The 17,084-nt window shown below is 33.8% G+C and overlaps 4 protein-coding genes across 10 annotated transcripts in view; 3 read left to right on the top strand and 1 right to left on the bottom strand.

Annotated features, from left to right (window-relative positions):
- Positions 1 to 1,153, top strand: part of LOC111698622 (uncharacterized) — a 16,573-nt gene extending 15,420 nt beyond the window's left edge. The window contains exons 16-17 of one of the 2 annotated variants that reach the window (XR_002764572.1): positions 25 to 639; positions 778 to 1,153. Coding sequence is in view for 1 of the 2 variants with exons in the window: in XM_023468996.1 (XP_023324764.1) it covers positions 25 to 513 (489 nt within the window). In the remaining variant the exon portion in view is untranslated. Of the gene's footprint in view, positions 1 to 24 lie in introns of both variants that reach the window. The other variant, XM_023468996.1, reaches the window with a different exon arrangement.
- Positions 1 to 17,084, bottom strand: part of LOC111698626 (protein ref(2)P) — a 24,327-nt gene extending 7,243 nt beyond the window's left edge. The window contains exons 1-2 of one of the 2 annotated variants that reach the window (XM_023469004.1): positions 16,381 to 17,084; positions 12,750 to 12,866 (exon numbers count right to left, since the gene is read on the bottom strand). The gene's annotated coding sequence lies outside the window, so the exon portion shown is untranslated. Of the gene's footprint in view, positions 1 to 12,749; positions 13,419 to 16,380 lie in introns of those variants that run through there. The other variant, XM_023469003.1, reaches the window with a different exon arrangement.
- On the top strand, positions 1,127 to 5,380 carry LOC111698628 (thioredoxin-2-like). Its single transcript, XM_023469005.1, has 6 exons — positions 1,127 to 1,272; positions 2,654 to 2,729; positions 3,662 to 3,703; positions 4,521 to 4,565; positions 4,814 to 4,876; positions 5,096 to 5,380. The coding sequence occupies exons 1-5, from the start codon at positions 1,181 to 1,183 to the stop codon at positions 4,874 to 4,876; spliced, it is 318 nt and encodes a 105-aa protein (XP_023324773.1). The 5' UTR covers positions 1,127 to 1,180; the 3' UTR covers positions 5,096 to 5,380.
- Positions 7,099 to 15,201, top strand: LOC111698621 (trichohyalin; the record flags this gene model as incomplete). 5 transcript variants are annotated; one of them, XM_023468992.1, is given in 7 exon segments in its annotated part: positions 9,799 to 9,852; positions 10,354 to 10,466; positions 10,959 to 11,105; positions 12,000 to 12,059; positions 12,548 to 12,675; positions 13,772 to 14,987; positions 15,123 to 15,201. In XM_023468992.1, coding segments are annotated over 6 exon segments (1,651 nt in total), but the record flags the coding sequence as incomplete, so codon positions are not given.

Here is a 17,084-nt window from a genome sequence, read left to right as displayed (position 1 = left end):
TTTTTATACAAAAATGTATTTAAGGATGTACATCTAAGAGCTTCAGAGAACAAGAAAATACCCCAAAACACCTCTGAGACTATTTCTCCGGAAAAGTTGAAAAGAGAATTTAAGTTGTGTCGTGTATCTGAGACTACAGCAGGTCCTAAACAGTTATCTGATGAGCAAGCAGTAGAAGGGGAGAAGAGTAAAACTCGTGATTCTGAGTCCAAGAGTAGTAGAAAAGTGACCTACTATACTCCTGAAGAGCTGGAAAAAATGCCTGAAACTAGAAACGCTAGGAGGGATAGGGAACGCAGGGAAACCATGTACATGGCTAAGTTGAAGGAGAAAGAACGAATCCGTCAGAGAAAGCTGAAAAGATTGAGAAAAAAATCCTCTAAAAAATCTGATAATGAACCCCGGAACACTGCAGAAGCTTCTGGGACATCGCTAACTAATGAATTTGCTGCCTCCGCAAGTCCCAAGCAGCGTAAAAAGTTTGTGTTGACAAAAAATGTCTTCCCAAAATGATAATACGTTCGCCGACTATTCCTAATTTACGCAATATTTTTTTATGGATAGTTGTTTTAACCTACTACGCAATTAAATAACTTTGTTTGCAGATTTAAAAACTATTTGCGATTAATGTTTGACAGGGTTATACACTAGCACAATGAGACTTTAATGACGACTTTTCACTTTTAAAACATAACATTCTAATTCAATTTTTTCATGTTACAGGCGTCATAAATAGTTGCATACTTAATGAATAACTCTGTATAACTTGATTCGTAGAATTGATCAAAATATCGTCTAGTTTTTCAGAATTAATTAATGGCAGCAATATAAAATAAGTATAATGTTAACTATTACAGTTTATAAGTAAAATTTTAAATATTGATATAAAATCTACAGAAACCCTCCCCCCCCTCCCTTACTGGGCAGGGAGTCAGCTGCCATACCAGTTCTTGTTCTATTGCGGTATTCAACCCCAACACGATTAGACGCATTTTAATCTTTTCAAAACTTTAACGTGTGCATTTATTATGATTTACTTCGCAATTCATTCAGTTTTTTCATCCAGACTAAACCGTTAATATGAAATCACTTATATATGTTTTATTTAGTTATTAATCGAGTTTGAAAATATTTATGAATTTATATTTTCAGATTTTATTTCTCCGAAACCGACACAAAAATGGTTCACCAGGTGGAAAACTCTGAGGATTTTGCCAACCAGCTTCAACAAGCTGAAGATAAACTAGTTGTCGTGGACTTCTTCGCCACATGGTGAGTTGTATCTTTAACTTATCCTTGTGTGAAAGTTTCAAAATTAAAAAATAATTTGGCGGATTTTGTCATGTGTAAAGCTAATAAAAATGAACAGAGCTGAAAACTTTCGAATGAGATCCTTTATCCCGATCGGTTAAATAATCTGGATATGCAGATGATTGTAAATTTCTAAAAAAAAATGCAGATGCAGTATTTTAAAATGCTGCACGTATCAGGCGCGTACAAGGGGGGGGGGCGACAGCTCTGTGAGGCTCAGAACCCAAGGCCCCCCCTTAGCCTTCGCCAGGGGCGTATGGGATTAAAATCTATGCCAGAGGTTAGATGTTGGACCCACATTTCAGGAAAGTTTTATTAGAACTAAAAAAGTGTAGAGGGTTGGAAACATGGGAAGCAGGGTGTCGTGCTCTAAAAGTTCACCGCCCTAGGCTAAACCTCCAGTACGCCCCTGATAGCGAGAAGTGGTTATACCCTGGAGACATAGTGGAACTTTGTAGTTGTACCTTGGATACATAGTTGAACTTTGTAGTTGTACCTTGAGACAGAGTTGAACTTTGTAGTTGTACCTTGAGACATAGTTGAACTTTGTAGTTGTACCTTGGAGACATGGTTGAACTTTGTAGTTGTAACTTGGAGACATAGTGGAACTTTGTAGTTGTACTTTGGAGACATAGTTGAATTTTGTAGTTGTACCTTGGAGACATGGTTGAACTTTGTAGTTGTACCTTGGAGACATAGTTGAACTTTGTAGTTGTACCTTGGAGACATAGTGGAATTTTGTAGTTGTACCTTGGAGACATAGTTGAACTTTGTAGTTGTACCTTGGAGACACAGTGGAACTTTGTAGTTGTACCTTGGAGACATAATTGAATTTTGTAGTTGTACTTTGGAGACATAGTTGAACTTTGTAATTGTACCTTGGAGACAAAGTTGAACTTTGTGGTTGTACCTTGGAGACATAGTGGAACTTTGTAGTGTACTTAGGAGACATAGTTAAACCTTTTTAGTTGTACCATGGATACATAGTTAAACTTTTTAGTTGTACCTTGGAAACATAGTTAAACTTTGTAGTTGTACCATGGATACATAATTTAACTTTGTACTTTGGAGACAGAGTTGAACTTTGTAGTTGTACTTTGGAGACATAGTGGATCTTTGTAGTTGTACTTTGGAGACATAGTTGAACTTTGTAGTTGTACCTTGGAGACATAGTTGAACTTTGTAGTTGTACCTTGGAGACATAGTTGAATTTTGTAGTTGTACCTTGGAGACATAGTTAAATTTCCTCTCTTTTGCGCTGGTTTAAGCGGAAGAAAAGGGGTTTAACCAAGTCTTTAACAGTTGATTTCATTTCATTTCATTTGACGAGACCATATTGCAGGTGTGGTCCTTGTAAGATGATTTCACCACATATTGAGGAAATGTCTAAAATAATGGAGGACGTCGTCTTCTTGAAGGTAGTTTAAACTTATTTTCTTAGTTTCGAGATAAATGTTATTATGGCAAAAGTTTAACTTCTGAACACGACAAATTTATGTTTATAAGTTTTTTGGTCAGGTTTAGATTTAAACTAAACTATCTCTTGGATTATTTAGTAAAAAATCCAATATTCTTCAAAGTGACACCAAATCTTTATTGATAAGAAAAATAAGCCCCTCTGAATGAATTTAGTTTGTTTTTGTCTCTTTTCCTTGTTCTGAGATAGTATGCTATATAAATGTTTTAAAATTCCTTGCTTTTTAAGCTGTGTTTTAAAGGATATGTTTGTTAGTCAGGTTCAATTAAAAATTATTATCACTTTTGTTTAATGTTTATCTATTTAAACTTATATTTGCTCAGATCAAACATGACTTGTAGAATGTTTAAAGTTCAATTGATTCAATTCAAATGCGTTGTCACATGTCTTTAATGTGCTAATTTAAAAGTTTTTAAGACACTGGACAAGTGGGAATTGTTTGTTTGTTAGAAAGAGAGTATTGTGATGATCTTTTAAAATGTAAATATCTTGGTACTAATTTTATTTCTATCCGATGTTTCGATCTACGTTGTCTGCGTGCGAACTTATCCCTTTTTTATAAATGCTCGTGAAAGAGGTTTTTGATCAAAACACGGTAAAAGCGTTTTTGCAGCAGCTCCCTGAATCCGCAAAACGAATCTATGGATCCGGATTCAAGCGGATAAATCTTCCCAATCTCATAATTTAGTATTTCATGTGCCAGCATGAAAATAGATAAATTATTTAACTGGATTCGTTCTTACATTTTTCTTAAGTTAAACAAATCAGTGAAAATTGCATGCACTGGATCCGGGTATAAGGGATCTAGATTATATGGACTTTAACACGGTAAAAAAAAACCTTTGAACCAAATTAATGTATTCCACCTTTAAGGTTGACGTGGATGAGTGTGAGGAGATTGCTCAGGAATACAAGGTACATAAAGTCTTTTTACATCAAGTGTGTATACACTATCTTTTTTATCCCCCCGCCCTCCCCCTCTCGAAATAACATCGTTAAAGACATCGATTTATTAGATTTTATATTTTAGTGCATAATAATCCCCAATATGATTAAACATGTAAAGCATGGTTATTGGTTAGCTCCGCAGGGTGAACATTTCTTACTTAATTCGATTTTAAAGGGACTGCACGCTTATTTTTAAGCAGTGCTTAGGATTCATTTAAGTTTGATGCGGATCCGGATCCTGGATCCGCACTGGGAAAAAAGGGATCCGATACCGAATTTATTGAATTTTTTTAACATAGCAGAATTTTCAAATTTGTCGTCTTTTTTTTCGCTCATTTTTATTCGTTATCTTAATGAACCATTCAGAAATCAGGAAATTTTATAATTTCTCTTTCAGATTTGGGTTCAATATTTCATATTTTTGCGGATCCGGATCCAGGAACCAAAATCTTGCGGATACAACGGATCCGGATCAGAATCCTAATCACTGTTTTCAAGTTACCATTCATGCAAAGATAGCAATGCCCGATTCACAACTCTATCCTTAAAGCTTTGCAAAACAATATATTGGAATCTTGAAAAAATAATACGGAAGATATTATTGTGCAAATAAATGTTTCAAGGACACTGTTGTCAATCGGGTATTGCCATCTTTGCATGAATGATCACTTGAAAATAAGCGTACCGTCCTTTTAAGTATCGTGGCTGATAAGTTGATTAATACCATTCTTGAATTTTTTTATTGTTGAAAACGTAACAATAACTAAATCTTCTTTTCATTTAGATTACCGCTATGCCGACCTTTATTTTTATCAAATCAAAGGAAAAGGTAAGATTTTAATCATCAAGCTTAGATTATTAAATAATTTCATTAATTTATGATTTTCGTATTTGTATAAATATCACACTGATAAGACATAAGATAGAAATTTTTGTGTGTTTAAATTATAATCATAATTGAAATATGAAAAATTCGTGAAAATGTTGCAATGGAAGGAAATAAAACTAATATAGAATAAGTTTCTGTTTTCTCCATAAATTTGTGTGAACACTCCCTTCAAAAAAGTATTGATCCAGGTTGGAGAACTGACCGGAGCTAACGTGGATAAATTGAAGGAGATGGTGGCATCCAACAAATAGGAAATACTAATAAATTCATTCAATTTGTTTACCTAGTTTTTAAATTTATTTGTATCTAATCTTTTGTGTCGTGTCGTGTCGTGTCGTGTCGTGTCGTGTCGTGTCGTGTCGTGTCGTGTCGTGTCGTGTCGTGTCGTGTCGCGTCGCGTCATTTTCATTTCTTATCTTATACAATATGACTTTAAAACCACATGATTATGATATTAGTATTGTCTCTAGATTCTAGATCCAGCATGAATTCTTCATCTACTAATCCTCACTCCGTTCTCATTGAGAAGAAAAAATCCCGTTTGATATATATCACAATCTGTTATAGTATGTTACAAAACAATGCAGTGATGAATTTGTTCCTTTTAATTCCAATAAAATTCTTTGTGAAGCTGGTAAAGAACTCGCTATTGGTGGGTTAGCCATGATAAATGTCCAGCTCACTAATAGCTCAGTTGCTTAGCCCATATCTAAGGCATTAATTTAGTGTATGTTCATCATTTTAATTATTTCAGATTTGATAGCCAAGTAATATGACTGATGCTGGATTTTTTCGGGTAACTATTTGAAAATATTTTATGTCGGAAAGTTGGAAATTTGGATTTTTTTTTCATACGATTGTAATGCATAGAAATCTAGCTTATCTCTCATATTGTGTGAAATGCTCGAGACTGAGTGATTATCTTGTCAGCTAATCATTGTAGATAATTATCAAGGCTAATGACTCCTCGACCTCAAAGTCTATATTTAAATCCATTTATCTTTGTAATCTGATTGGGAAAATCTTTACAGTGGATATTTGGATAAAGCAGTTGATATTAAAGGTTATCCATTCTATAGTTCCCAGCTCAGGTTTAGGAGAGAAGCTGTTTGTACCAATTCTCAAGCTTGGAAGGGAGTATTTCTCGAATTTTAGTTTTGAGAAAAGTGAAGATTTTCATGCTTGGGCTTTTCTTGATCTTTACAGGCATTTATTTACATTCTTTACTTTCTCTATATTAGAAATAAGTATTGCATCGCTATTCGTGGTTCTAAAATTTTTAGTACTACATTTATTTAAAGTTTAACTCAAATTTTACATCTCATATACCTCCAGTTTCTTTTTGTTTTGATGCAAATAGCTTCTTAAGAGCGCTTAAGGGAAAGAAAACAGGCAAAATATCTATCTCAATAAACTATTATGAGTGATAAGTTAAAAATCTAGGTTTTTAGTCTTCATTTATTAATTTTGACCCTATTTAAGTTTTTTTTAACTAAAACGAATTTTTCTCCTGCGGCGCGCCCCCTACTTAACTTTCTCTCCTCTGAACACGACAAATTTATNAGTGCATATACAAATACATTATACAATATACACTACAGTGTATAATTATACAGGTGTATTTTCAAGAAAATGTGCAGTGCATATACAAATACATTATACAATATACACTACAGTGTATAATTATACAGGTGTATTTTCAAGAAAATGTGCAGTGCATATACAAATACATTATACAATATACACTACAGTGTATAATTATACAGGTGTATTTTCAAGAAAATGTGCAGTGCATATACAAATACATTATACAATATACACTACAGTGTATAATTATACAGGTGTATTTTCAAGAAAATGTGCAGTGCATATACAAATACATTATACAATATACACTACAGTGTATAATTATACAGGTGTATTTTCAAGAAAATGTGCAGTGCATATACAAATACATTATACAATATACACTACAGTGTATAATTATACAGGTGTATTTTCAAGAAAATGTGCAGTGCATATACAAATACATTATACAATATACACTACAGTGTATAATTATACAGGTGTATTTTCAAGAAAATGTGCAGTGCATATACAAATACATTATACAATATACACTACAGTGTATAATTATACAGGTGTATTTTCAAGAAAATGTGCAGTGCATATACAAATACATTATACAATATACACTACAGTGTATAATTATACAGGTGTATTTTCAAGAAAATGTGCAGTGCATATACAAATACATTATACAATATACACTACAGTGAATAATTATACACATACAGGTTTATTTTATACACTCAACTTCAAATTCTAAAATGATTTTCAAAAATCATTTTTCTAAAGCTGAAATTAGGTAAGTAACAAATTTTAAGTTAGATACAAATATATACTTTTTTATTTTAATAATTTTTATAGTCTGTAAATATTCATTTTTAATGCATTATCCATATTAAAAATATGTAAGTCATCTCATGAGATTAGTTTAAAAGGATTTTATTTTTATTTTGTGATGATATTTTGCTCCGGATCTGCTAAAATTATCAGATCCTGTGGATCGGTAATGTTACATCGTCCGTACGCAATATTCCCCTACTGAACTTCTGACCTACTAACTATCCGACGAACTGCAATATCGAACCTACGCCAGCTGTTTATTTTGTATTATTTAATGGTTAGGTTAGGTTTAAACAATTTCTGGGCCGAATGCTGCTGCTAAAACAAGCTTTGGGGCCGCGCGCCGTGGTAGAACAGGCTAGTGGGCCGAGCGCCGCTGCTAGGACAGGCTAGGGGCCGGGCGCGGCGGCCATAAGTCTAACTAGCACTAGCAGCTGTGCTTGTAGGTGTAGTGTAGTGTAGTATGGCGGATTTGGCGTAGGTCTGAAGTGGAGTTTAGCGGATTTGCGTAGGGCTAAAGATACATCATTAGTGGATCTTAAGCAATGTTTAAGTATATTTAATAATTAATTATTAAAATTATTAAATTTTCCCTGTTCAGATTGACATGGGTAAGATCAAGCTTGATGTGTTGAAACCCTGGATCACGAAGAGGTGTGCAGAGCTCTTGAAGATGGACGATGATGTTGTTGTTGAGTTTATATTTAACCAGCTTGAAGAGAAGGTAAAGATTTAGTCTAAATACTGAATACTAGCTCTACCCCCAATCCATAGTTAATGTTTGGATAGTACACTATTTCAGGACTAACAGTTTTAGGTTTGGAGAAAGAGATGATGGAAGCATCTTATATTTATTAGGTTCTCTGGCAAACTTCAAACAAAGGTTACCCTGTGCAAATTCATCACTGTATAGTCGATAATAGATTATTTTAACAATGTGTGAAGTAAGAAATAAAAATGTTAATATTATGACTTGTAGTGTACAAGTGTACACGAGAGAATGATTGAACTGATGTGAATCTCTGATTAGTCTCATGTAATGTGTTGATGATGAGGAGAGACCTGGAGGATTCACAGTTTCAGCTCTTCACATTCATGGTACATAAATACCAGTTTATTTATTTTTATCCATTCATAGTACATAAATACCAGTTTATTTATTTTATCCATTCATGGTAGATAAATACCAGTTTATTTACTTTTATCCATTCATGGTACATAAATACCAGTTTATTTATTTTAATCCATTCATGGTACATAACTACCAGTTCATTTATTTTTATCCATTCATGGTACATAAATACCAGTTTATTTATTTTTATCCATTCATGGTACACAACTACCAGTTAATTTATTTTTATCCCTTCATGGTAAATAAATACCAGTTTATTTATTTTTATCCATGCATGGTACATAAATACCAGTTTATTTATTTTTATCCATTCATGGTACATGAATACCAGTTTTGTTAATTTTATATATTCATGGTACATAAATACCAGTTTATTTATTTTTATCCATTCATAGTACATAAATACCAGTTTATTTATTTTTATCCATTCATGGTACATAAATACCAGTTTATTTATTTTTATCCATTCATGGGGCATAAATTCCAGTTTATTTTTATCCATTCATGGTACATTAATACCAGTTTATTAATTTTATATATTCATGGTACATAAATACCAGTTTTATTAATATTTATCCATTCATGGTACATAAATACCAGTTTGATTAATATTTATCCATTCATGGTACATAGATACCAGTTTTATCATTTTTGTATATTCATGGTACATAAATACCAGTTTTTATTTATTTTTATTCGTTCATGTGGTATATCATACCAGTTATATTAATTTTTTTACATTCATGGTACAAAAATACCAGTTTTATTAATTTTTATCCATTCATGGTACATAAATACCAGATTTTTATTTATTTTATTTATTCAAGTAATACATAAATACCCGTTTTATTCATTTTTATTTTCATGGTGCATAAAAACCAGTTTTATTCATTTTATACAGTCATGGTAAATAAATGCCAACTTTATGCATTTTATATGTTCATGGTACATAAAAACCAGTTTTCATTCTTTGTATTATTCAGGGTACATAAATACTAGTTATTTACTTTTTTATTCATGAGACATAAGGATGAATTTTCGTGCATTTTACATATTCATGGCTTTTAAATACTAGTTTTTATAGATTCATTGGTAATGTTCAATGGTCATGTTAAATTAAATACATTCATGGTACATAAATACCTTTTTTATACATGCCCTCAAGTTTTTTTTCTCTTGTTAGGCTGAGGTTGAAATAAGAAACTTACCAGTTTGGACCCCCATTTTTTCTTTCTTGTTCTTTAATAAACGTCCCCCCCTCCATTTAAAAAAATGTTTGTAACAGGATTAGGCTTTAAACCGAATGAACTATTTTTTTTTATGTATCAATGATGATCAGTTTCTAGAAAATGTATTAAATCTCTGTCTTCGCAAACATTTTCATTATTATTCAATTATTTTATGAATTTAAATTACGATGTCTTAATTGAAAGTAGGTGTCTGTCCTTTCCGCCTAGAGAACAAAGTTGACTATGATGTATTCTTGGAGATCTACCCTCCTAGTTCTTCTCCAACCTACTCCTCCTTCTCCTACACCGTGGACCTAATGGGAGCTAGTCTCTTCCCCCTTCCGCCCTACACTCGGGAATTTCCTACGCCCTGACCTTCTTCACTCCGCTCTTCACTCTAAACTGTTCTCTCTCTTTACATAGAAAAATACATTTATTTAAATCGTCATGTCATGAGGTGAGTTTTGTCTTATTTCATCAGAATTTTGAAAATATATGTTGAAGCAACCATCAGATTATTACATAATCCCTCCGCGTACGATCTTTTGTGTTTTGTCCTTTTCCATAATTGACAATGTTATTCAATCTTTTATGTCATTTTTAGTCAAGCATTAGCAAGCATAAAATAAGTTTTGATGCCTTAATGAAAAAAAAATTTAATTGATTCCATTTTTAATACCTTTTATCTAAAAATGAATTTATTTTCCTGAAATAAAACATTTTTTTTATCCGCTGTGCGCAAATAGTTGATAGTTGAAGGGAAAATAATTTCCAAAGAAGGGTTGGGGGAAAATGTTTTTTCAAGAAAACGTACACCTCTGAGATATAGAAACGCCTCGACCTCCTATGTCTAATACTTCTTCAATAAATGCAATTAATATATGATGACTAAACTTATAATTGATAGAACATTAAATATATAAAGGTATGAAACCCAAATTGACCGTTTTGTTTCTAGGTGAGATAGTGTTCTCAGTTCATCTACATCCTGTACTCAGCACTGCAGTACACAGTACAATTCATATAGATCAGTCCAGAATTTTGTACTAAATGGACTGCTTTATAATACAAGTTGGCATAATAAATTAACGGATTTTTGTATACAAATATTTAATTGTTATTTATATAACGTACATCGATCAAACCCCCAAAGAACTGTTAAAACTAGTTCTATACTCCTTTTGTTTAAACCTGGATTAATGTATATTTTAGAAAGGGGGTGATTTTTTGCTAGAATTTATTTTCTATGTGGATATGAATGATGGGAATGGTTAATAAAAGAAGTTTTCAACTAACAGAAAAATTAAGATAGGAATTTAAAAAAAAAACTTTCTTAACTTTTATCGAGGAGGGGTTGGGGGTGGGGGGTGGGATATAGGAGTTCTGGACAAACAGATCCATATCCCCAAAAAAGCACTGTTTTTTTTATAATTAAGGAAAACTCAATAGACGAAATTTTCTATATTTATTAAAATAAAAGGTGTGAGTTAAGAACGATTAACTAGTTTCTGTTTGGGCTTGATCTGGTCGCATTAGGCTAATCCCGATTTTTTTATTGTGTAGAACCCGGATCCCAGGAAGATGCAGATAAACCTGACTGGATTCTTGAACGGGAAGAACTCGAGGATCTTTATGTCGGAGCTGTGGTCTCTGCTCTACTCTGCTCAGACCAGTGAGAGCGGTATTCCCCAAGAGCTGGTCAATCTGAAGGTCAGGAATCTATTTTTTTGCTATGAAGCCAACTGTATTTTACTTTAAAGAACAAGGAAATTTTAGTCTGAAAGGGACTGAATTGTAGTCTAAAAAGGACTGGATTGTAGTCTGAAAGGGACTGGATTGTATTCTAGAAAGGACTGAATTGAGTCTGAAAGTAACTGCATTGTAGTCTGAAAGTGACAGCATTGTAGTCTGAAAGTGACTGCATTGTAGTCTGAAAGGGACTGGATTGTAGTCTGAAAGGGACTGCATTGTAGTCTGAAAGGGACTGCATTGTAGTCTGAAAGGGACGAATTGTGTCTGAAAGGGACTGAATTATAGTTTGAAAGGGACTGCATTGTAGTCTGAAAGGGTCTGTATTGTAGTCTGAAAGGGACTGTAAATGTGAATGTATGTGACCCTCCATTAAAAGACTAGTTTCTCAGATTCAAAACGTCGCCCGTTAACTTATAATTAGAAAACCATGAATTTCATTTTAAAAACTGTTAATTTTCATTTGTGGTTTCTCTTCAAACGTGACTTGTGCATTTCTTTTAAAAAAAAATTCAAAAATAACCACTTTTCTAAAGCCAAAAATCGACATTATTAATCAGATTAAGGGTTCAAGGGTTCCGTTCGTGCATGGCCCTTTTTAAATGGAGTGTCCCATAAAATGTTGAATTCAAGCTTAAAGTCTGGACACATTTTTTACTTCATGTAATAACCATGATAATTGATAATGTCGACGAATAGGATGATTATGGCGATACTAATGGTGATAATGAAAATAATAAAAATAATCTAATATTTTTGAAATCCAGAATCATAAGTATCATTATACCAAACAATTTAACTATTGGTAACAAAAAACTGTTAGAGCTTTTTGATGTAAATCTGTATTTTGATCAGGTTGATGAAATCAAGTCGAGAAAGGACGAAGAATCCAGGCTTGCAAGCAGACTTAGACAGGTAATTATTGGATCAGTTTATATTTAAACGCTAAAACAATATGGACATCTTTACATACATATAATTGGCTGAAGTGTTGTTTGGTTCTTTCTCGAATTATTTTTTTAATTCCTTGTGTTTTCGCGAACAAATACGGGGAAAGTTTCTTATAGTTACTATTTTTAAATATACGAAAGGTATGCAGATATATTAGGAACATAAAGCTAAGATAATTTAGCCGAAAATCATTTGACTCATGAAAGTAATTGTTTTTAATTAATTTAAGTCATGTTTTCTTTATGCCCCCGGAAGGACGGTGGGAGAGGGGGAATTAGGACTTGAACTTGCAATTTTTTCTCAAATCCCCTTCCATCTGGTTTTTTTTTCTCATAAGGGATAATAGAACGACAAAAGCTACTTTTGGGGGGAAGGTGGAAACATTTTTGGAGGCTAGAACATGATTTTTAGAGTCGAGAAAATACTTCAACTTATGTTCGAATACTGTCTAGGTTGCTGATAGTGTTGGTGAGCAAGCAGAGCGAGCTAAGCAGGCCGGATATAGAGCTAATAATGATCTCAAAGGTCGGAGTAGGAGTAGGAGCAGAGATAGGAAACCAAGGAGGAGAAGTGGATCCAGGTAGTAAACAAGATTTACAATGTTCTACTTGTTTAAAAGTTACATGCCCAATTCTTAACTGTGCGCTTACTTACTTGGAATACTTGAGTTATCTCCAGGACTCCAGGTAGTATTATAGCGGGAACATCTCGGAGTAGTGATCCTGTCCTCTTGATTTACGTCCTCCTTGTGTATTCGCGTGCTCACTAGTCCTGGCATAGAAATTCAAGGTTTTAAAGATAGGCGTCAAGTACAGATTTAAAGATATTTTTAAGATTGGTAGGAAAATTGTTCCATATTTTCCATGGAAAATGCATTACAGTGGAAATTGACTTAAATTGAGATACCATCCACGAATCATCTGTTTTAGCAAAAAACAGGTTTAATAGGTACTGTTGTGAATCTAGCATATTACTCTTGAAATACCGAGATATACCAGAGATAACGCCCGTTGTCTACTTTATCCAAACTTTAATGTAATTTCTGCATTTGTTAATATTAAGTTAAAGCGAGTAAATTATCGTCCATTTCCTTGCATATCTCAAAGTTATTCGGTTTCTAACTTTTCCAATATCCTAACGTCATTTTTCTTCTTCTTAGTTTTTTTTTATTTTTTGCGATATATCTATTTCTGTTGTTTCTTGTCTCTGTTTGAATTTTTTATTGATGTTAATATTATCCACCTTGTCAACCAGTGCTTCGGATCAATTTAATTTTGATGCGGATCCGGATCCTGGATCCGCACTAGAAAAAATGGACCCGGATCCAGGTCATTTCTTTAAGATTTACTGAATTTTTTTCACAACAAATAATTTTTAAACTTTTTGTTTTATTTTTTTCGCTTATTTTTATTCTAAAACTTGATGAACCATTCAGAAATGAGGAAATTTTAATAATCTCTCTTTTTTTTCAAGTTCAGATTTGGGTCTTAGGAGTAAAAAAGATTTTTTTGCAGTTTGAGGTTTAAATGTTACCTCTTGGATCCGGATCCGGATCCAAGAAGCAAAAATCTTGAGGATCCAACGGATCCGGATCCTAAGCACTGTTTTCAACTTCAGTTTGAAAAGGGAAAGAAAAATTCCTAAAATATCTTTTGTACTGAACACGTTTTTTTTAGAGAAAGAAGGCGTAGAAGTAGAAGCAGAAGTAGGGGAGCCAGAGAGGTTGTTAAATCTGAGAAAGATGCTGCCAAACCAGAAAATGGAACTAAAGTTGATGATGACAAAAACGAAGAATCAGAAGATGGCGTCGCTGATACCAACGGTAAAGAGAAGGAAAGTAAAGAAGATAAAGAAGAGGATGAAGAAGAGGATCGAGATAATGTTGAAATCAGGAAAAAAGAGGATGGAGTTCTGAGCAAACGTAATTATAGATCTCACAAGGAGAGTGGCGGAGAAAGTGATCATGAAACGGAGAAAAGAAAGAGATCGTCGTCGAGAACACGAGGTAAATCTCCTATTAAACGAAGATCTGTTTCTCCCAAACGTAAATCAGTTTCACCCAGACGCCGATCACCGTCTCCTAGGGATAGACGACGATCACGATCTCGTGACAGATCGTCAAGAAGAGTCGGAGAACGCTCAAGACGATCTCCATCAAGAGAGAGAAGACGATCTCGCTCACGCGATGATGACCGGAGACGGGAGGCGGAGGATCGCCGGAGAAGAGAGGAAGAGCGAAGAAGGCGAGATAGGATAGAAATGGAGCGTGAGCGGGAGCGAGAAAGAGAGCGTGAAAGGGAACGTGAAAGGGAAAAGAAGAGGGAAAGAGAAAGAGAAGAAGAGAGAAGAAATCGTAACCGTGAAGGAAGAGATGGAAGAGACAGGGATACTAGAGACACTAGAGACAGATATGATCGTGAAAGAAATCGTGTTGACACAGACGAGGAGGAAATGGCGACTAAACTTCGTGAGAAAGAAGAAGCGCTGAAGAGACGGAACAAGGAAGAGCGGAAACACAAGTCTGATAGCAATACTAGAAGAAGGTTCAGAGAAGATTCCGATGAAGAAAATCCACGGAAGATTAAGAAGAGACGGGAAGGCAGCGATGAGGAAGATGACAGATCCAGCAGAAGAACTAAAGAAGAAAAACGAGTAGTTCGAAAGAAATCTTCTTCTATTGACGAAAGAAGAAAGGTTAAAAGAGAATCTTCTGACGATGAGAGACCAGCCAGGAAATCCAAGAAGAAAGAAAGAACTCCGGTACAGAAGAAGAAGAAGAAAGATGAGACTGAGAGTAGTTCTGAGGAAGAATCCGAGTCGGAAGAAGAAGTAAAGAAGAAATCAAAGAAGGACAAAAAGCATAAGAAACACAAGAAAGCCAAGAAATCCAAGGTAATTTGGCAGACAAGGAAAAATTATGGACTATGAAAAAGTTGTCATCTCAATATTTGTTTAACATTATTGCTTAAGTTTAACTTTTTTTCTTTCTTTTTTTATTTCACTCGTAATTTTTTTAATCTGTTTTAGAAGATAAAGAAAGAGAGTAGTTCCAGCGAGGAAGAAGAAGACTCCGACTCCGAAGAAGAAGAGGAGGAGGAAGAGGAAGAAGTTGATGAGAAAAAAATGGAATTATTAAGGTCAGTTAAAATTTGGTTTTCCAAGGTGTTACTGTAAGGCATGTTTGGGTGGAGTGAAATTTTTTTTAGGGTTTTATTCTTTGAATACGGGAAAAACAAATATCTTTTAAAGTCATTCTTAATACACTCCTGATAACATCTGCTTCATTATTTCTTCCCATTTGGAAATACCAATAGTAGTTTTTGTAGAAAGAAATCTTTGTTAAATATCTTGTACGTTTTTATTTCTCAAGAGTTAAATTTTTTTAACAATTACATTTCTAGAAACTTTATTCAATGTTTTGGAACTTTTTAACTCAATCATCGGGACTTTTCAATTCTTTTAAACGCTGTAAGGGTTTTTTTCGATTATTTTATGGGTACTTCTCTCAATTATTCAATCATAACGACGGAAAACAAATTTTTTGTTGATTATTCGGTTATAAATTTTTCTGTTTTAGTTTGAATAACTCTTTTTAAAGATGTATAAGCTATCCATAAACTAAATTAAGTTTTACGAAATTCAAAATATTTAAGGTTGATTAAGCAATAATTTTTTAAGTTAAGAATTTGTCTCTCAATTGAGTTTAACTTGTTTCAGAAAACAGGCATTAAAAACCATGCAGAAGGTGAAAAAAGAAGAAAAAAAAGATTCTGATTCTGAAAGCGAAGATGAAGAAGAAGAAGAAGAAGAAGACAGCGATTCCAGCGAAGAAAGTGACTAGTTTCTTGCTTAATTTGTGTTTCAACAGTTAAACTCTTGGCGTTTAATAATAAATGTAGCATTTTGAATACATGTGATTTAAGATAAAGTTCCAACAGAAAATTGCTTTTTATAACAATCTTCCTTTCTGATCAGTTTTAGTTGTTACGTATGATATTTATTATTTTCATTTTAAACCACAATCTTGAATTTGAATCGAGAATCAAATTCAATATCAATGATCTTGTCAAATTCTCCAAAGTCGTGGACAAAAGCTTGGCTTTAAGATTATGATATCCAGGGCTACCAAAAAAACGGTGTAAAACTTATGGTTTATTGTAATTTAGTTCCGAAATACAAGTGTCACCCATTATGAATAAGACTGTAAAGACGACCTGATTTTTTTAAAAATTTGATTAAGTCTGCTTATACATTTTTTAGTGATAAAGCAAAGGTTAAAACTTACAGTTCCAGGTTGATCAGAAATTTAAGTATAAAGTCGTCTCAGAAGCCTTGCCCTTTGTGAACTCTGAGTACGTCTAGAAATATTGATGAAATTAAATCAAATTTTAGGCTTCGGTTTCTACATCATATTGGCTTAATGCTAGTACTCTTCCTGCAGCGCGAATACTCAGGCAATTTTATGATAAAAAGGAATAATGTGCATAAACAATTCCTCCCCTTCTGATCCTTAACGCCAGTGGTTCGGAGCTCAAATTAAAATTAGATGGTAATGTTACACCGTCTATACGCAGCTCACCCCTCCTGAAATTCCGACCTACTGCAATACCGGAATATGCCAGCTTTTTAATTTTGTATTATTTGAGGGTTAGGTTAGGTTAATACAATTTCTGGGCCGAGCGCCGTGGCTAGAACAGCTGCTGGGTGGCCGGGCACTGCGGCCACAACTCCATGAATCAGCTGTTTAAAACGACGTGCTAGTAGGTCGGATGTGTAGTGTAGGTCAGACGTGGAGTAAAGTGGATTTGCGTAGGCCGAAAAATAACCCATCAATTTAAAATTAAATCTACAAAAATCTGTACACCCCCCAAAGTCTGTTATCTAACCTAGCGGCCAAATTGTGAACTAATCAGTAATGGGAGTGTATATCTACCTGACTGTTATGTAGAGAGAGAACACGTATAACCGCCCCTAGTGTACACAGTTAGA

This window comes from Eurytemora carolleeae, unplaced genomic scaffold (assembly GCF_000591075.1).
Source record: "Eurytemora carolleeae unplaced genomic scaffold, Eaff_2.0 scaffold140, whole genome shotgun sequence".
Taxonomy (NCBI): Eukaryota; Metazoa; Arthropoda; class Copepoda; order Calanoida; family Temoridae; genus Eurytemora; species Eurytemora carolleeae.
Note: the sequence above shows the minus strand (reverse complement) of the source record. Positions and strands in the feature narration are given on the sequence as shown.